This window comes from Capra hircus, chromosome 8 (assembly GCF_001704415.2).
Source record: "Capra hircus breed San Clemente chromosome 8, ASM170441v1, whole genome shotgun sequence".
Taxonomy (NCBI): domain Eukaryota; kingdom Metazoa; phylum Chordata; class Mammalia; order Artiodactyla; family Bovidae; genus Capra; species Capra hircus.
In genome coordinates, this window is record NC_030815.1 from 101,498,148 (window position 1) to 101,519,117 (window position 20,970).

General features: G+C 39.7%; 1 protein-coding gene across 2 annotated transcripts in view; it reads left to right on the forward strand.

The window, feature by feature from the left end:
• Window positions 1-20,970, forward strand: part of HSDL2 (hydroxysteroid dehydrogenase like 2) — a 59,660-nt gene extending 38,690 nt beyond the window's left edge. The window contains exons 8-11 of one of the 2 annotated variants that reach the window (XM_005684309.3): window positions 206-277; window positions 9,650-9,799; window positions 13,198-13,326; window positions 20,248-20,970. In XM_005684309.3, the coding sequence (XP_005684366.2) occupies window positions 206-277; window positions 9,650-9,799; window positions 13,198-13,326; window positions 20,248-20,360 (464 nt within the window). In that variant the 3' untranslated portion in view covers window positions 20,361-20,970. The remainder of the gene's footprint in view (window positions 1-205; window positions 278-9,649; window positions 9,800-13,197; window positions 13,327-20,247) is intronic. The other variant, XM_013966268.2, reaches the window with a different exon arrangement.

Below are 20,970 nucleotides of genomic sequence, written 5' to 3' on the forward strand. Positions count from 1 at the left end.
TTCCATAGGAGAGGAGGATAACTAAGTTATTGGAAAAGCATTTTAGCTTAATGAAGGTCGGAGTTTAATACTTCTCCTGGGAGTCTTTTCCACAGCTCCAGAATGATCAGTATAATAAAAACATATAATGTTTCTTAAACAGATGTTAAAATCTGAATGCAGAAGTTGTTCCATTAACCTGATTGTTTGGGGATCAATTTTTCAGGCCATCCTTTGTTACCAGATTTCTTCTTGGATGAACAGCCAGCTATAGTTACAAAGAAAGCAGACTCATATGGTAAGATGTAGACTGGATTTTCTGTGGGAAAATAAAGTTACCAACTTACGTATATCTTCCAAAACGTAGAATTGTACATTTCTGCTTTTGAACTATTTTGTATTTGGCAGGAAGTAGGGGGCAGCGCACTGTACGGCTTAAGGGATCTTAGTGCCAAGTCCTAACTACTGGATCACCAGGGAATTCCCTATTTTTGTAATTTAAACTAGATAAGTAATGTCATAGTTAATTCTAGCAAAGGTGGTTTTTTTTTTTTTTTCCTTCTACTGGTGAGAAGTTTTCAGTATATTCTTTTCATTTAAGGAAAAAAAATTATCTTTAAAATGCACCTTTTTAGTGGTTTTATTTCTTTCCCTTGGCACCATTTTTAGGTGTTTTGTGTTGATATTTTGAGGAAAAATGTGTCATGTTATGTACATCTGACACCATTCACAGAGTTTGTGCTATGTAATTAACTTCAAAGGAGGTTTGGGTTTCTTTGTTTCATTTTGTAATTTAGAAACAACAGCTCCCTTAAATTGGTCCAGAGTTTACACTTTAATCTTTGTGTTCTGGCATTATGCCACTAACTTACTGAAAGGTGTCAGAAAAAACCACTCTTCAGTGAAAATCCATTAGAATTTCTCTCATAGTTTATTAACAAGAATAGCAGTGCTTCCTCTGGACCCTCACCTTATTTTTATATTATAGACTCTGTGAATCTAAGTGACTTTTTTTAGATGGCGGTTAGAAAGTTGAAAACGTTTCTTCTGTACCTTTAGCAAACCTATAGAACCTTACTGCAATGCATTTTAGTCCCAAACCTTATTTCCAGCTTAATCTTTTTATTAAATTAGTTAATATCTCTGGCTGCACTCGGTCTTCGTTGCTGCTCTTGGGTTTTCTGTAACTGCGGTGAATGGGGCTACTCTTCATGGCAGTGCATGGACTTCCCATTCCAGTGACTTCTCTTGTGGCAGCATATGGGCTCTAGAAAGTTGAACTGTGGCACACCGGCTTAGTTGCCCCTGGCATGTGGGATCTTCCCAGACGAGGGATCAAACCTGTGTCCTCCGAATTGGCAGGTGGACTCTCAACCACTGGACTACTAGAGAAGTCCTCTGTGACATTTCTAGGTTGTAGTTTCGGGAGTCAGGATGTCTCTGGTTTCGGATTCTCTGGCCAGGTGGTCCATGGCTCAGAGGCCTGTTAGCTCATCTCGTGTGTTAATGATAACACATTATCATTATCAGCAGCATTTTTAATACATCAGTGATGTTACCAACAACAGGAATTTTAGTTGACTCCAGTTAATTGGTATTCAGTTAGCACAGAATTGAGATCAGAGGAAACAAGCAAAGGAATGAAGTTTTGGATGTAGAGGTTAATCATAGACTTACTAAACTCATTTTAGGAGAACTTGATTTCATTTCCTTCCCCAAAGTTTCCATATTTGTTGTCTACTGCCTGTCCCTTTGAAATATACTACTGGTTTGTTTGTCTCCTATAGTTTTATTCTCTTGTGCAGTCATCATAGTCTAGGTGATAAATGGTGCAGTTTATCCCTTGGCAAGTGTCTTTCAAGACTACACTGAAGTTTTCATTGCCATCTCCTTGGCACCTCAGATGATACAGATGATATATCTTGATTAATGGACAAGTCACCCAAATTAGTAACCTATTAGTAAGAGAGGTGTTCCAACAGTTATTGTATGGTAAACTTAGTTCTGTCTGATGTGCCTTCTAAAACCAAATGCATCCCTATATGTTTCCTGCCTCCAGAAACATGAAGCAAGCCTATGTCTTTGCCTCCTGCAGTTTTAGCAGCCTCTGCTGGGTGCAGTTCTGCTGAGTGTATGTCTTAGTGCTGTGCTCAGCCTGTATGTTGGCTATATAAAAATTACCTAGACATAGAACACAGTGGGGAGGAATATTACCCAGTGAGACCGCCTGGGCTGGAATTCCTGCTGTGCCACTTACTGCTGTGTAACCTTGGGTGGGTATTTCAGTTGCCATTTTTAGAGCCTCACTCACTTCTTTTTACTGTAATCATGAATTGTGTTTATTTTATTAAGCATACTGAAGTGCTTTCTGAAACAAGATATGTTATAAACAATAAGGAGAAACTAACTTTTTATATTGACTTTATATCTGGTCACCTTCATGAGTTTTTGTTTTGTTTTTAGACTTCTAATAGTTTCTCATAGAGAGACAGTTGCTGAAAGCATAAACTTTGGAGTAAGACAGATCTGGGTATGAGTCCGGTCCCTGCCGCTTTTGTCTCTGACTTTGGACAAGTCACTTCTGCTCTCTGAAACAGTTTTTTCATCTCTACTTTCCTTATACAAGTATCATGAGGTTAGGTATGATAAGAGTATCATGTTGTGAATTTTATATAGCAAACTGTCTATACACATAAGTTGGTATAATTATCATTGAGTAATTTCTTGAATTTCCTAAGTGGTCAAACTTATTATCTGCATATAATAGTATCTTACAAGATTATTTCTGGCATGTATCTTAATATACTGACTCAAACTTCCAGAAGCATTTGGAAATATTTATTGAAATTATTTGTTTTAGGTATTCTTCTTTTATTCTTAATTTTATTGAGAAAATTTTTAGATTTTATCCATAAGTAAGATGTTAGATGTTGGTTAAAATTTTTTATCAGTTTAGGTTAATGTCTAAATTTTTGTTATTGTTTCCTATATATTATTTTTTGTTCTGTTTTGAATATGGCATCAATTGGGTAACTTTCTTTTTCCATGTTCTTTTTCTTGAAGCTTTGAAATGTCTCAGTAAGTCATTTGAGTCTTTTCTGAAGTTGTTTCTTTGAAAATATTTTTTCTTTCTCAGTCAATTAACGATTTTTTCTAAAATAAAAAAATCCAGAACCAGCCATTTAAAGTTTTAAAATTTATTTAAGTGTTGTCATGTAGTATTCATTTATAAGTTAAGTTTTCTGTGTATTTTATCCCTTTTTAGAGTTTATTTTTCTCTCCTTTTTTTGGATTAGTTTTCTAGAAAGTTTTCAATATTAGTGTATTTTATTATTTTTTGCTCTGAAGAACCAGGTTTTAAATTTTATTTCATTTTCCATACTTCAGCTTTTTTCTTTACTGACTCATTACTTCTATTACAGCTTTAAGGTATGATCTACATATACCCCAAACTCACCATTTTAAAGTATGTAGTTAAGCAATTTTTAATATATTCACAAAAATGCAGCCATTTGATTAATTTAAAATTTCCTTGCTTTATTTCTTTCCTTGCTGTTTTCTTTTTGAGATTGCATATTTTCATTCTTTTTATGCTTGCTAGGCTGATACTTTATTTTTATTTCTTTAAAAATAATAAAATAATTTTGACTGTGCATTTGCCCCTTTAATATAACTTTGTCCACATCTAATAGATTTTGTAATGTACTTTAATCAATTTTGATGTTTTAAAAATTAATTTATATATAAAAAGCTTAGTATAGAAAGAATAAAGAAAAATTTTAAAAACCATGTGTAACCTGCCATCCAAATATAAATACTGTTTTTGTCTTGGTTTATTTCTTTCCAGTCACTTAAATTTTCTGAAAATGTAACTTAAAATTCATATCCACAAATATGTATTTCACCTGATTGGATCATATTGTATTTAATTGTATATGCTTCATTTTACTTAATATTATATCCTATTATCCATGTCTTCAAAAACAAATTTTTGAAATGGCAACTTAGTGTTGAGTGAATGTTGAGTGAATATACAGTTCAGTTCAGTCGCTCAGTTGTGTCCGACTCTTTGTGACCCCATGAAACGTAGCACACCAGGCCTCCCTGTCCATCACCATCTCCCGGAGTTCACTCAGACTCACGTCCATCAAATCCATGATGCCGTTCAGCCATCTCATCCTCGGTCGTCCCCTTCTCCTCCTGCCCCCAATCCTTCCCAGCATCAGAGTCTTTTCCAGTGAGTCAACTCTTAGCATGAAGTGGCCAAAGTACTGGAGCTTCAGCTTCAGCATCATTCCTTCCAAAGAAATCCCAGGGTTGATCTCCTTCAGAATGGACTGGTTGGATCTCCTTGCAGTCCAAGGGACTCTCAAGAGTCTTCTCCAACACCACAGTTCAAAAGCATCAATTCTTTGGCACTCAGCCTTCTTCACAGTCCAACTCTCACATCCATACATGACCACTGGAAAAACCATAGCCTTGACTAGACGGACCTAAGTCGGCAAAGTAATGTCTCTGCTTTTGAATATACTATCTAGGTTGGTCATAACTTTTCTTCCAAGGAGTAAGCGTCTTTTAATTTCATGGCTGCAGTCACCATCTGCAGTGATTTTGGAGCCCCCCAAAATTAAGTCTGACACTGTTTCCACTGTTTCCTTTTCTATTTCCCATGAAGTGATGGGACCGGATGCCATGATCTTCGTTTTCTGAGTGTTGAGCTTTAAGCCAACTTTTTCACTCTCCTCTTTCACTTTCATCAAGAGGCTTTTTAGCTCCTCTTCACTTTCTGCCATAAGGGTGGTGTCATCTGCATATCTGAGGTTATTGATATTTATCCCGGCAATCTTGATTCCAGCTTGTGTTTCTTCCAGTCCAGTATTTCTCATGATGCACTCTGCATAGAAGTTAAATAAGCAGGGTGACAATATACAGCCTTGACATACTCCTTTTCCTATTTGGAACCAGTCTGTTGTTCCATGTCCTGTTCTAACTGTTGCTTCCTGACCTGCATACAGATTTCTCAAGAGGCAGGTTAGGTGGTCTGGTATTCCCATCTCTCTCAGAATTTTCCACAGTTTATTGTGATCCACACAGTCAAAGGCTTTGGCATAGTCAATAAAGCAGAAATAGATGTTTTTTTTGAACTCTCTTGCTTTTCCAATGATCCAGCGGATGTTGGCAATTTGATCTCTGGTTCCTCTGCCTTTTCTAAAACCAGCTTGAACATCTGGAAGTTCACGCTTCATGTATTGCTGAAGCCTGGCTTGGAGAATTTTGAGCATTACTTTACTAGCATGTGATGAGTGCAATTGTGCAGTAGTTTGAGCATTCTTTGGCATTGCCTTTCTTTGGAATTGGAATGAAAACTGACCTTTTCCAGTCCTGTGGCCACTGCTGAGTTTTCCAAATTTGCTGACATATTGAGTGCAGCACTTTCACAGCATCATCTTTCAGGATTTGAAACAGCTCAACTGGAATGCCATCACCTCCACTAGCTTTGTTCGTAGTGATGCTTTCTAAGGCCCACTTGACTTCACATTCCAAGATGTCTGGCTCAAGATTAGTGATCACATCATCATGATTATCTGGGTCGTGAAGATCTTTTTTGTATAGTTCTTCTGTGTATTCTTGCCTCCTCTTCTTAATATCTTCTGCTTCTGTTAGGTCCATACCATTTCTGTCCTTTATTGAGCCCATCTTTGCATGAAATGTTCCCTTGGTATCTCTCATTTTCTTGAAGAGATCTCTATAGTCTTTCCCATTCTGTTGTTTTCCTCTATTTCTTTGCATTGATCACTGAAGAAGGCTTTCTTATCTCTTCTTGCTATTCTTTGGAACTCTGCATTCAGATGCTTATATCTTTCCTTTTCTCCTTTGCTTTTTGCCTCTCTTCTTTTCACAGCTATTTGTAAGGCCTCCTCAGACAGCCATTTTGCTTTTTTGCATTTATTTTCCATGGGGATGGTCTTGATCCCTGTCTCCTGTACAATGTCATGAACCTCATTCCATAGTTCATCAGGCACTCTATCAGATCTAGGCCCTTAAATCTATTTCTCACTTCCACTGTATAATCATAAGGGATTTGATTTAAGTCATACCTGAATGGTCTAGTGGTTTTCCCTACTTTCTTCAATTTGAGTCTGAATTTGGTAATAAGGAGTTCATGATCTGAGCCACAGTCAGCTCCTGGTCTTGTTTTTGTTGACTGTATAGAGCTTCTCCATCCTTGGCTGCAAAGAATATAATCAATCTGATTTCGGTGTTGACGATCTGGTGATGTCCATGTGTAGAGTCTTCTCTTGTGTTGTTGGAAGAGGGTGTTTGCTATGACCAGTGCATTTTCTTGGCAAAACTCTATTAGTCTTTGCCCTGCTTCATTCCTCATTCCAAGGCCAAATTTGCCTGTTACTCCAGGTGTTTCTTGACTTCCTACTTTTGCATTCCGGTCCCCTGTAATGAAAAGGACATCTTTTTTGGGTGTTAGCTCTGAAAGGTCTTGTAGGTCTTCATAGAACCGTTCAACTTCAGCTTCTTCAGCATTAATGGTTGGGGCCTAGACTTGGATAACTGTGATATTGAATGGTTTCCTTGGAGACAAACAGAGATCATTCTGTCGTTTTTGAGATTGCGTCCAAGTAGTGCATTGTGGACTCTTTTGTTCACCATGATGGCTACTCCATTTCTTCTGAGGGATTCCTGCCTGCAGTAGTAGTTATAATGGTCATCTGAGTTAAATTCACCCATTCCAGTCCATTTTAGTTCGCTGATTCCTAGAATGTCAACGTTCACCCTTGCCATCTCTTGTTTGACCACTTCCAATTTGCCTTGATTCATGGACCTGACATTCCAGGTTCCTATGCAATATTGCTCTTTACAGCATCGGATCTTGCTTCTATCACCAGTCACATCCACAGCTGAGTATTGTTTTTGCTTTGGCTCCATCCCTTCATTCTTTCTGGAGTTATTTCTCCACTGATCTCCAGTAGCATATTGGGCACCTAATGACCCGGGGAGTTCCTCTTTTGGTATCCTATCATTTTGCCTTTTCCTACTGTTCATGGGGTTCTCAAGGCAAGAATACTGAAGTGGTTTGCCATTCCCTTCTCCAGCAGACCACATTCTGTCAGACCTCTCCACCATGACTCGTTTTGGGTTGCCCTGCAGGCATGGCTTAGTTTCATTGAGTTAGACAAGGCTGTGGTCCTAGTATGATTAGATTGACTAGTTTTCTGTGAGTATGGTTTCAGTGTGTCTGCCCTCTGATGCCCTCTTGCAACACCTACCATCTTACTTGGGTTTCTCTTACCTTCGGCGTGGGGTATCTCTTCACGGCTGCTCCAGCAAGGCACAGCCGCTGCTCCTTACCTTGGACGAGGGGTAACCGCTGCCGTTCCTGACCTTCAACGTGGGATGGCTCCTCTAGGCCCTCCTGTGCCTTTGCAGCCACCACTCCTCGGTTGCTCCTCCGGGCCGCCAGCCCTGGCCTTGGGCTCGGGGTGGCTCCTCAGGGTCATCACCCCTGGCCTGGGGCGCGCGGTGGCTTCTCCCGGCCGCCCCTGACCTCAGACGCAGGGTGTCTCCTCCCAGCTGCTGCCCCTGACCTCGGACGCGGGGTGTCTCCTCCCAGCCGCCACTGACCTCGGACGCTGGGTAGCTCCTCCCGGCCGCCGCCCCTGACCTCGGAGCCGGGTGTCTCCTCCAGGCCGCCACTGACCTCGGACGCGGTGTAGCTCCTCTCGGCCGTTCCTGCACCATCGCAGCCTGGCACTCCAGGCCACTGCCCCAGACCATTGTATAAATGTTACAGCATTTTCTTTTAGTAGATCACTAAAAGTGGATGATCAGGCAATGGGAGGGTTCCTGACACATATTACCAAGTTTCCTTCCAGAATTATAAATACTGGGTGTATGTGAGTATCTCCCTCACTGCACTGTCAGCATTAAATATTGAAATATATATCTGAATTTTTAAATTGGCTTCTAAATAATAATTCCAGTCATTGGATCTTAAGTATTTCACCTTTAATATCTGCTGGACTTTAGAGAAGGAGAAGGCTTTTACTGTTTTTTCAATTTGTCTGTGGAAGCATAATGGAAGGTAATTGTATTCAACAAATTTAAGATACTTTTAATTGATTATATTGTCCTAGGTAGATCTTTGTGCTGCTGATTAGATTTTATTTAATAGCCTTTGGTGAGTTATATTGGGCAATATGCTGCTGCTGCGGCTGCTGCTGCTGCATCACTTCAGTTGTGTCCGACTCTGCAACCCCATAGTCGGCAGCCCACCAGATTCCCCTGTCCCTGGGATTCTTCAGGCAAGAACTCTTGAGTGGGTTGCCATTTCCTTCCCCAGTGCATGAAAGTAAAAAGTGAAAGTGAAGTCGTGTCCGACTCTTTGCGACCCCATGGACTGCAGCCTACCAGGCTCCTCCATCCATGGAATTTTCCAGGCAAGAGTACTGGAGTGGGTTGCCATTGCCTTCTCCGATTGGGCAATATGACTAGGTATAATTTGAGTTGGGAAATAGATGGAGAACTGATCTTCAGCCTAAAGTACAGATTGTCCTTTGAGTTAAATAACAAATTACTGTCACCTGTTTCTGGGTGCAGCCAAACTGCCCACAAATGATTCCAAGAGGATAAATAAAGATGTGTTCGTATTGACAGACAGCTTCATACTAAGGGATCCGAGCAGTCCTGTGCCCTGCAGATCTTCTCCCCTGGTCCATCATATGCTGAATGGTCATGGCCAGTGGTTTAAGTGAATACAAAATGTTGCAACCTGTATTCCCATGGCCTCGGTTTCTAGGCAGTGGGGCCTTCATGAAACTTATATGTGGTTTGATCTCTCTCTTCATCAAGTGGGAGGGACCAGTTGGATTGAAATTGGGAAAAGTAATGAGTTTGTGTGACTTAAGACATTTTGAGCCTTCTTTCTTTCAGAGTAGGCTATTCTCAGTCTTTACGTGATTTTTACTTAAAGAGGCATTTCCATTCCCTGAAAGGAGGAGGCAGGTTCAATCCAGGGATGAAGTGAAAGTGAACGTTGATCAGTCATGTCTAACTCTTTGCTACCCCATGGACTATACAGTCCATGGAATTCTCCAGGCCAGAGTACTGGAGTGGGTAGCCTTTCCCTTCTCCAGGGGATCTTCCCAACCCAGCGCTGAAGAGACTAGGTGAATACGTTTAATTTAGAGGTAAAATTGTTGAGGAGTTCACTTGGCTGTTGATTCAAGCTGCAGTTTCCAGTTCAGTTCCACTAATTTATATAGTGATATTCTGATCTCCATCTTTCTGGCTCCACGGTGTTCTTTGCTCATTTGGTTTTAGCACTCAGAGGCGATGATAAAGGAGTGATTGTTATCACTAAAACTCCAGTAGTTTGTTTAGATCTATTTACTATAAACACTGTAGTGTTTGGAATTTTTTTAACCTAATCTTGAGAGCTTTTTACTTGAAGAGTATAAACCATTTACATTTGCAATATAAGTGATGTGTTTGGTTGTTATTCCATATGTTTGATTTGTGCTTTTAAGGCGCCACTGAACATATTTAAGGTCATTTTGGTCAAATGGTAGCAAGTCTGTTCTGCTAATTAATTAATTTTGTGTGGGACCTTACATTGCCTGGGCCTTAAAGCACTTACATCAATAACATTTTATAGGTGCTGTCCCAGAATTGAAAGAAGAGAAGACGCAGCCACCACCAAAACCACGTTCTGGAGCTGTGGAAGAAACATTCAGAATTGTTAAGGACTCACTCAGTGATGACGTTGTTAAAGCCACTCAAGCCATCTATCAGTTTGAACTCTCAGGTAAGGGTTACTTCTGGTAATCTGTAGCTTTTATTGAAACAAAGTAGGGTGTTTTCTATAAAAGTATATCAGCTTCTACTAGTAATCACCTGGATAGATGACTATATCCAGAACCTTTACCCTAGAATGTAGACGTTTAAGAAGAGCAGATAACTACTGATTTGTATTTTTGTGTTTTCTTTTTGGGTTTTGTGCGTCTATCAAAGCTCAGTTGGTAAATCATCTGCCTGCAATGCAGGAGACCTGGGTTCGCCCAGGGAAAGAAATGGCAACCCTCTCCAGTATTTTTGCCTGGAGAATCCCATGGGCAGAGGAGCCTGGCAGGCACAGTCCATGGGATTGCAAGAATCGGACATGACTTAGCAACTAAACCACCAACATCAAAGCTTTGGATTTGTGGTTATGTTGGGGTTCCTATATGTCAACCTATAATTATATCTACTTGTTTTAAACTGGTAGTTCCACATATAAGTGATACACTTGTTTTCTACGTGTTTTTGTAGTTCTTCTGATTTGTATTTTTAAGTTAATATCAGTACATATGGACATATGTAAAATAAAATTTCCTTATAGATACTTCCAGTGTTAATGTCTTGGTGTATGATATTGAGAGAAAATCTTATTTAGAAGACAGGTAGTATAATACAGTAATTTATTAACCATGGGCACCTTGCCTTTTTTTCTTTTTCTTTTTGGCTGCACCACATACGGCTTGTGGGATTTTACTTTCCTGACAAAGGACTTAACCTGAGCCCACAGCAGTGATAAGCACTGAGTCCTAACCACTGGACTGCCAGGGAACTCTCTTGCTATTTTTTAATCGTTGAGATTATTCTGATCAGTCTGAATGTAGTCAGCTTTTAAAATCTCTCAATATTTTTCTTCTCAGTACAGTTTTAATACATGTTAATGATAGTTTTAAGAATAAGCTACCACAGTCCCATTGCACACAAACTTTGACATTACCAATTCTTTTATCCTTTATCACTTCTACTTTATCTTAATCCATCTGCATCTTCTTGTTTTTACTTCCTTTCCCTAGAACCCATAGTCCATTGCTTCAGTCACCGTCTTGCCTATGTCCTAAACTTCCTCACCTACTGCTTGTGTCACCGACTGTCAAAATCCTAGTCCTGGATGATCAGACTGTCTACCTGCTCCGCGCTTGAGTCCAGGCTGCCAAGGCTTGCTGGGAAAATGTGGGGAGGGGAGTCACAGCACCAGTGGATCTGTACCAATAAAAATCCATCGTTGGCCCTCTCCACCTGGTGTCTAAGCAGCACATCAGAATTCATTGTTTCCATAGTCAGCTTCTTGCCTCAGTGACTATTTTAAACCTTTCCGTGCTCTTCAAATCTCCTCTCTCTCCCTTTACCACTTTCCTGCACATTTCTGCAGATAATCCCACCTCCTCTTTCAGAGAGATAAGGGAAGCCAACAGATAGGAATTTATTTAGCTTCCTGCCATCTGATACCAAACCGATAAACCTCTCATCTTCCCCTCCCAGGAGGTCTGAGCTCAGCTCCAGATGTGTGCATCTTAAGCTTTAAGATCCATACTGATCTTCCTGCAGGGCATGCTAAAATGCAGAATCTGATTCAGTAGGTATGAGGTAGGGTCTGAAGTCTGCATTTCTGACGTGATGACAATATTGCAGTTCATGGATCACAGTTGGAGTAGCAAAATTCTAGATCCCATTTTCTCTGGCCTCCTTAAGGAATATGTGCTGTCTCTTCCACCTGTTTGTCCTGAAGCCTCCTTCCCAGTGGCTTTTTAACATTCCCAGTCTATTCTGTCTTTAAAAATATATATAGCAGTAATAACCCTTCCAATCACACTGCCCACTCCCATCTTTCTTCTCCCTTTCAGAGCCAAACTTATTTTCACGTACAATTCTCTCTGCTCTGGTGTCATTTTCCTCCATCCCGCTGAATTTGCTCTCACCAGAGTCCTCAGTGACTTCTGTGTCACCAGTGGGCATTTGCCATTCTTGCCTTGTCACCACTCTGCAGCATTGGATACTGTTGACCACACTTTCCTTCTGGAAATGTCCGTTTGCTTTTCTTCTCTGTCTGTCATCATGCCTTGTCAGTCTCCTGTGCTAGATGCTTCTCCATCCTTTTCTTAAATGTTGATGTTCTTCAGGTCACTGTCTTGGAACTCTGTATTCTACAGACTTTGTCTAGGAAAACCCCAAGCTCTCACATGGCTTCAGTGACCATCAGAGCTGGTTCCTTATGTATCTCTCTAGCCCGGTCAGACTTCTTGTGACATTTTCACCCAGCTATCACAGAGATGCCACAGTCTGAAAATGTTCGTAATAATTCATCATTCCCAATACCTGCCTTTGGCACTACTTGTTAAATCTACTCTTCAATAGTCCTCTCTCAGAAAAACAAAACAAAACACCACCATTATTTATCCAGCTTCCCAAGCCAAAGTCTAGCAAAGTAAATCGTTCTTCTGCACCCTCCCTACCTTTCCCTCTTCATGTGCAATCCGTTACCTAATTCTGTGGTCCTGCTTTGGTAAGTTCTCACTCACATATGCCAACTTTTACCCATGTTCCCTGCTGTGATCCTGGCCCAGGCATAGATCCTCAAGCTCCTGAACAACCCCAGTCCCTTCCTAAATTGGCCCCTGCATCCTCTGTTTATTCACGTATGACTGCACTGGGTCTTCGCTGTCGCACACGGCCTTTCTCCAGTTGTGCCGAGTGGGGCTCTCCTCTAGTTACGGTGCGTGGCCTCCTGGCTGCGGCGGCTTCTCTGGTTGTGGAGCACGGGCTCTAGCGCAGGCAGGCTTCCGTAGTTGCGGCTCATGGGCTTAGTTGCCCTGCAGCACGTGGAATCTTCCCAGACCAGGGATTGAACCCGTGTCCCCTGCCTTGGCAGGCAGATTCTTTACCACTGGACCATCGGGGAAGTCCCTCTGCATCCTCTTTATCCCTCTCCAACATAGTATTCTCTACACTGCTGTTAGGGTGATCTATGTAAAGTGCAAACCTAATGCCATTCTTCCATGGCATATCCCGTAGAATAAAGACAGGGACTGCCTCATGAATTCCTCTGAGGCCACCATCCACTCTCTTTCTATCTTCTGTACTTTTCCAGTTCCTCTTCTAGCAAATTCTTGCCTAACTTTTAAATCTCTGCTTTGGCTGAACTTTCCTGACTCCATATTGCCCTCCATTTTATCTTTTGTATGAACCATGTTATTGCAGAGTCTTCAGAGCCTAGCCTAGTGCCTGGCACATAATAAGTTCTTAAATATTGAGTTTTATAGAGGCCTGGGAATTTCAGCCTGGGTAACAGCATTATGTATGATTATTCTAACTGTACAGTTACTAAGAACAGAGCTTCATTGACATTTATTTCTATCTTTGTTTTCTGTGCAGGTGAAGATGGTGGAACATGGTTTCTTGATCTTAAAAGCAAGGGTGGTAATGTTGGATATGGAGAGCCTTCTGATCAGGCAGATGTGGTAATGAGTATGTCTACTGATGATTTTGTAAAAATGTTTTCAGGTGAGTTTTTAAATTTTACTAGTTGACTGCTCAAGAAAAATTTTGTTCTAACATTTTGCTTTCAGTTCAGTCACTCAGTCATGTCCCAACTCTTTCGACCCCATGGACTGCAGCATGCCAGGCTTCCCTGTCCGTTGCCAGCTCCCGGAGCTTGCTCAAACTCATGTCCATCAAGTCGGTGATGCCATCCAACCATCTTATCCTCTGTTGTCCCCTTCTCCTCCTGCCTTCAATCTTTCCCAGCATCAAGGTCTTTTCTAATGAGTCAGTTCTTCACATCAGGTGGCTAAAGTATTGGAGTTTCAGCTTCAGCATCAGTCCTTCCAAAGAATATTCAGCATTGCTTTCCTTTACGATTGACTGGTTTGATCTCTCTGTAGTCCAAGGGACTCTCTCTTGAGAGTCTTCTCCAACACCACAGTTCAAAAGCATCGATTCTTTGGTGATCAGCTTTCTTTATAATCCAACTCTCACATCCATACATGACTACTGGAAAGACCATAGCTTTGACTATACGGACCTTTGTCAATAAAGTAATGTCTCTGCTTTTTAATATTCTGCTTTACATTTTGCTTTATCCGTTTTCAAATAATCAAGACTCAAACATGTTGTAGCAGTGCAGTCTTAGTGACTATTTATGTTTATTTGAAGAGTACATAGTTTTGGAAAGGTGATTCTTACCGTTACCTCTACTGACCCTTCAACTTAATCCAACAACGGGGCACAGATGTCAAAATACTCTTTTTGCATGACTGAAAAGCTAATAAGACAGTATTGGGAACCGAGAGATAAATCAGAAGAACTCCTAGGTAGACTTCATTTCTGCCAGTTGGACTAAGATACCATTTCCAATAACAGCTTGGAAACTGGAGGTGCTGAACTTAGCTGCAGCTCATCTATAGAGAGTAAGATCATGCTGCAATCTTGCCAGCTACTGTAATAGGAAAATGTAGCCATATCCCATGGCCCAGTGACCCTGTTTCTGAGGAATCCATAACCAAGAGAAGCTGGTACATCATTTTCTATTCTGCCTATGTATCTTTAATTGTACTAGAAAAATGTTAGGATAATCTTTTCTGTTTTCTACTCTGCAACACAACTCCAGATGGGTAGTTAATTAACACATGTACTTATAGAGTGAAGTTGTCCAGTTGTGTCTTACTCTTTGCAACCCCATGGTACGTAGCCTGCCAGGCTCCTCCATCCATGGGATTTTCCAGGCAAGAATACTGGAGTGGGTTGCCATTTCTCCAGGGGATCTTCCTCGGTTTGAACCTAGGAAGACCCAGAGATTGAACATGGGTCTCCTGTATTTCAGGCAGACTCTTTACCATCTGAGCCACCAGCTCAAATACTGAAATAGTAGCACTTTAAACAAAAGTATAACATTTTAACCTCAAGATGCTAAAGATTCATTTAAGTTATGAATGTTATTCTTTGTTCTCTTTTAACCTTCATAAATTGAAGATCAGTCAGAATGTGCTCTGTGCCGTGTAAGTCTCGTTTTCCATTTCTAGCCCGGGATGCTCATGGCCTACATAATATCAGAGCCAGTTTGTGTTTGATGTGTATGATGTTACTAATGATTGAGGTTTCTTCAACATCTGCTCCCTGCCCCCCATTTTTTAAACAGTAATGCTAAATATTCATGGTTCAAAAATTAGAAAATATGCTTAGGAATAAGGAAAGTAAATAAAAATATTTTTTTTGTACTACTGAAGAATGACTATCAGTTGATTTTTAGTTTAAAGTTTAAGCAAAATATGTTTGGTTTAAACGCATTCTCCTTTGAGAAACCATAGCCATGTCTGTGACCTAATCTATATAGTAGATATGTTATAAATATAATATATATATATAAATATTAGAAGTTAGAAGTTAAGTTGCTCAGTCGTGTCCGACTCTTTGCAACCCCATGGACTGTATGTAGCCCACCAGGCTCCTCCGTGGGATTGCCATGGGATTCTCCAGGCAAGAATCCTGGAGTGGGTTGCCATTTCCTTCTCCAGGGGATCTTCCCGACCCAGGGATCGAACCCAGGTCTCCTGCATTAGAGACAGACGCTTTAACCTCTGAGCCACCAGGGAAGCCTATATATATATTTTGAATGTATATAAATATGTATGTGTGCTTATAAAAACATGATTATAGCATTGTTTGGTAACCTTTTTCACTTATTACATTATAACATCTTTTAATGTTAACAAAGAGTAATCTTTGTAATCATTTTTAATGGTTTCTTTAGTGTTTGTTTAGTATTTCAAAATCTGTTTCCCTATAGGGCTTAAACACAGTGCTTTGGATGCTCAATAAATGTTTGGAGATTTTGAACCTTATAAATATATTTTGAACTTAAAAATCTTTAAAAATTAAAAAAATATTATTGTCATTTCACAACTAGTTATAGTTCATGTGTATATGATTACTGTTGAGTTAAGCAATGTTCCCAATAATGGCTTGAGATAAAAGATTTTCTCCATTTTATAAAAAGAAAGGCTGAGTTATTGATGAATTAAATAATAAATACAGAGTCACTTGGTGGGTGAGTCAATGTTGGAGTTAGGATTAGAATCCAAGCTAAGTCCCAAGCTCTTGCTCTTCTAAATCATGGTATTTTGCCCTTCGGAGGAGAAAGAATCCAGTGACCTCTTTAATTTACATTTTATTTATGTAGAATAAACTTGTAACAATGAACTTTACATTTATGTTTTTCTGTGAATGTGCCCCTGGATTGACTGGGGGAGGTCATTCAGCTAAATGAGTAATTTATATATACATATATTTTTTGTTTTTTCTTACAAGATTTATAGCAGCAGTTCAGATTGGGAACAGATAAGCTTCATTTCTGTTTCTTATGTCTTATCATTCTTACTCTTTATCCCATCTACTCTCCTTTGAACTGGTGCAGTTTAGTTCTCATATCCTAAGCATTCTCCTTTAAGAAACCATAGCCATGTCTGTAACCTAATCTATATAGTGAATGTGTTATTAGTATCAAAAATCTCTCCTTTTGGCCAGTAGAGGCCACTGTATGGTAAAACATTATACTGCTGCTACTGCTGCTAAGTCACTTCAGTCATGTCCGACTCTGTGCGACCCCATAGACGGCAGCCCACCAGGCTCCCCCGTCCCTGGGATTCTCCAAGCAAGAACACTGGAGTAGGTTGCTATTTCCTTCTCCAATGTATGAAAGTGAAAAGTGAAAGTGAAGTCACTCAGTCCTGTTCGACTCTTGGCGACCCCATGGACTGCAGCCTACCAGGCTCCTCCGTCCATGGGATTTTCCAGCCAAGAGTACTGGAGTGGGGTGCCATTACCTTCTCCAAAACATTATAACAGAAAGAAAATAAATTGTACAAGATTTACCTGATTAGTATTTTGGGAGGAAAAATACACACACACACACTCATACATATAAAATTGTGCTTACTACCAGTATTTTTCCGGATAAGGCAATGGCAGCCCACTCCAGTACACTTGCCTGGAAAATCCCATGGATGGAGGAGCCTGGTAGGCTGTAGTCCATGGGGTCGCTGAGGGTCGGACACGACTGAGCGACTTCACTTTCACGCATTGGAGAAGGAAATGGCAACCCACTCCAGTGTTCTTGCCAGGAGAATCCCAGGGACGGGGGAGCCTTGTGGGCTGCCGTCTATGGGGTCGCACAGAGTCGGACATGACTGATGCGACTTAGCAGCAGCAGCAGCAGCAGCAGTATTTTTCAAAACAGTTTTGTTAAAGTATAACTCACATACCATAAAATCCACTCACTGTAAGTGTATATGATTTTTAGTAAATTTATAGGGTTGTACAACATCACTTATAATCCAGTTTGAGAACATTTCTATAACTCCCTCCAAAATTGTCTGTCTCTTTGCAGTCAGTTCCTGTTTACTGCCCAGCCAGCCCACACTGACTTGCTGTTTATAGATTTGCTGTTTCTGAACATTTCATATAAATGAAATTAAACAATATGGTCTTTCGTTTTCTTTTATTTCATCCATCATGTTGTAGCATGTATCAATAGTTCAGTTCCTTTTCATTGCTAAATAATATTCCATTATATGGGTATAGCTCATACTTTCCACTCACCGGCTGGCAGGCATTTGAGTTGTTTTAAATAGCTTCCCTCATAGCTCAGTTGGTAAAGAATCTGTCTGCAATGCAGGAGACCCCAGTTCTATTCCAGGGTCAGGAAGATCTGCTGGAGAAGGGATAGGCCACCCGCTCCAGTATTCTTGGGCTTCCCTTGTGGCTCAGCTGGTAAAGAATCAGCCTGCAATGCGGGAGACCTGAGTTCAATCCCTGGATTGGGAAGATTCCCCTGGAGAAGGAAAAGGCTACCCACTCCAGTATTCTGGCCTGGAGAATTCCATGGACTGTATAGTCCATGGGGTTGCAAAGAGTCAGACAAGACTGAGCGACTTTCACTTTCAAACAGTTTTTGGTTATTATGAATAATGCTGCTGTGAATATTGTCATATACCTATTTGTATAGATATATATTTTCATTTCTGTTGGGTTGATTCCTAAGAGTGGAATTGATTATTTTCTGGGTAGAGATTTCCTGCTTGAAATTCATCTTCCCTTAGAATTTTGAAGTCATTGCTCCATTTTCTAAGATTACCATGGAGGATTTGTTATTATTCTTTATTCTTAATCTTTTGTGTCAACTCCTCTTTCTGAAAGTTTTGGAATCAAAACGGTCTCTTTCTCTGTAGTGTTCTGAAACTTCACAATGATCCTAGCTGGTCTGGTCATTTTTCATTCATCTGCCTGGATAGTTGATGGGCTCTTTGGGAATGTATCTTATATTATTTCTTTGTTAGTTCTCAGTTTTCTCACTTCTCACATTCTGAAGGAAATATTAAATCTCCGATGTAAACACCTCACATTTAGGGCCTTCTTATACTTTCCTTTGTATTCCTTTACATTTATATACATATATATCTGTAGATAGCTCAGTTGGTAAAGAATCCGCCTGCAATGCAGAAGACCCTAGTTAGATTCCTGGGTTGGGAAGATCCACTGGAGAAGCGATAGGCTACCCACTCCAGTCTTCTTGGGCTTCCCTTGTGGCTCAGCTGGTAGAGAATCAGCCTGCAATGTGGTTGACCTGGTTTCGATCCCTGGGTTGGGAAGATCCCCAAGGGAAAGGCTACCCACTCCAATATTCTGGCCTAGAGAATTCCATGGACTGCATAGTCTGTGGGGTCGCAAAGAGCCGGACATGACTGAGCGACTTTCACTTTACATATATGTGTATACAGTAAGGAGAGACTTCATTTGAAAAGATTATTGTGTGTATGAGGGGGACTAGTTTGTGGAGAGAGGCTTGTTTAGTAGTGGGAGTATTGCAGTAAAGAGACTGACTGCTGTGACCAGAAGATTGCAAGTGTCTCCTTTTATTATATTTTAATATTGTTGATATATCAAAATCTTAATTTCCGAGAGTTCACTCACGTTTTCTCAGTTTCTCTCTTGTTCTTATTGTCCCCTTCTTCTTCCTCACTCTACCCGATTCTGTTCCCTTTCGCCTGCTTCTCCCCCTTCCTTTCCTTCCTCTTTTCTCGCCTGCATTTCATCCCCTCGTCTTTTTCTCCCTTTCCAGGGCTTCTGCTCGTCCGGACCCTTTCTTCCAGCATCCAGTTCTTGATACATTGTTACAGCTTCTCTTATCAATGAGGACATGAATTTTGTTTATTTACTTCTTTTCCATTTTACCTGCACCTGCAGTCTCTGTTTCCCCCAAATTGCTTTCATCTGTTTTTGGTTTGGAGTGATCTATATATATATATCAAAGATATTTGTCTCCATTTGATGTCCATTCATCTTCACAGGCAAAGCTCTGTAAAGCTGATTGGAAGCTGTGTATGCATGAGTGGGGCTGTGCGCTATGGTGGGTTTTACTAGAGAGTGAGAGAGCAAGGCGCAGTTTTTTAGCTGAAGCCTAACAGTGAGAAGACCCGGAAGTGAAAGCAGCAAACAAAAGCAAAGTTCTCTCCCTCTAGGAGCTCCTATTTATTATGTTATTACTAGCTACAATTCTGTTTTAATGCTCACCATTGTATATTCTGGCATTTCTGTGGTTAAAATACTTTTGAGACATACTTTGTATCTATATTCTTACTGTCATTTCTTAAAAAGGTTATACTCATTTATGCCATTTGAGTTTTTGAATCTAAACTCGAAATATTAAGAGTTTTAATGAACTACAAAGGTTGAAAAATTAATTAAAATAGTATTTGTTTACTACAACTCATTTGAGGGCCATCTATTCTTTTTTTTTTTTTTTTTTAGAAACATTATTAAATCATTTACTCAGTAACAACAATTAGCAGGTAACATGAACAGATGTATATATTCATTTCCCATCTGGCCTGAATAAGCAGTTTTGCTACACAATGCTATCCTAAGGCAGGTTTTCCTATGGTCAGGGAAAACAGTATTTTAAATAGTCCATCTTTCTAAAATTCAAGTGACTATTCCTAAGCAGGTATTTAGAAAGGAATTGTAACAATTAAAAAAATATGGAACGCTTCACGAATTTGCGTGTCATCCTTGCGCAGGGGCCATGCTAATCTTCTCTGTATCGTTCCAATTTTAGTATATGTGCTGCCGAAGCGAGCACCCATCTATTCTTTAGTGTTGTGTAACTAATATATACATGTTGCATCTTCAGCTGTTTGACATCTTTTGTTGATTGTTGTTTTTATATTATCTATTATAAGATACTGTTAAAATCTAAATCAAGGAGTTGGGATTCCCAAGACACTGATAAAAAAAATTGGTATAAAAGAAATTTCTGTGCTTTAGAGCTTTATAGAACTCAGAAATTCTTTTTTATAATGCATGTTCTTGAAGTGGTATATCCCTAAGGGCATTAATGCTGCTTTTTCTTCTCTCATTTTCTCATTTTAGGGAAACTAAAACCAACAATGGCATTCATGTCAGGAAAATTGAAGATTAAAGGAAACATGGCCCTGGCAATCAAATTGGAGAAGCTAATGAATCAGATGAACTCCAAGCTATAAAGAGAAAAGAAAATATGTTGACTGCTAAGCTCAAAAAGTAAAAGGGCTCAACAGTTAAAATTGAATGTTTCTTTTCACCCCCATTATATTACAAGGATATGCTTGTTCTGGAAAAAAAAAAAAAAGAATTTCTGTATCTATAAGATTTGAAATTGTAATTAAAACAGCTATCCAACCAAACATAAGCATCATTAAGTGGTCCTGTATCTCATATACCATCATCTTCTAGGAAAAGTATTATTGGTGATCAGTTAGGGTCAGGCAGTAACAATAACTCTTTTCATATCTTCTTCCCATGTAAAATGAGACTAGTCTGTTTTAAAATTTTCAGTTTAGGATTGTATACTAATGATATTTTAGGTTTAAAAATTTGTTTTAAAAGAGATCTTTTATAGTGCATTTTCAGAGAAATCATATAATAGACTACTTAATAAATACTGTTTGTGAATATGAATTAAACAAAAACATTTTTTCATTTTGTTGACTACCTTGCTAAATGTAAGTTACCTATAGGAAAATATTATTGATATAATTCAACTAATTGCAGTATAGATCCTATTTTAAATTATGTAAAGATATCCTAAAATAAAATAATTTCTTTCCAGAAGCA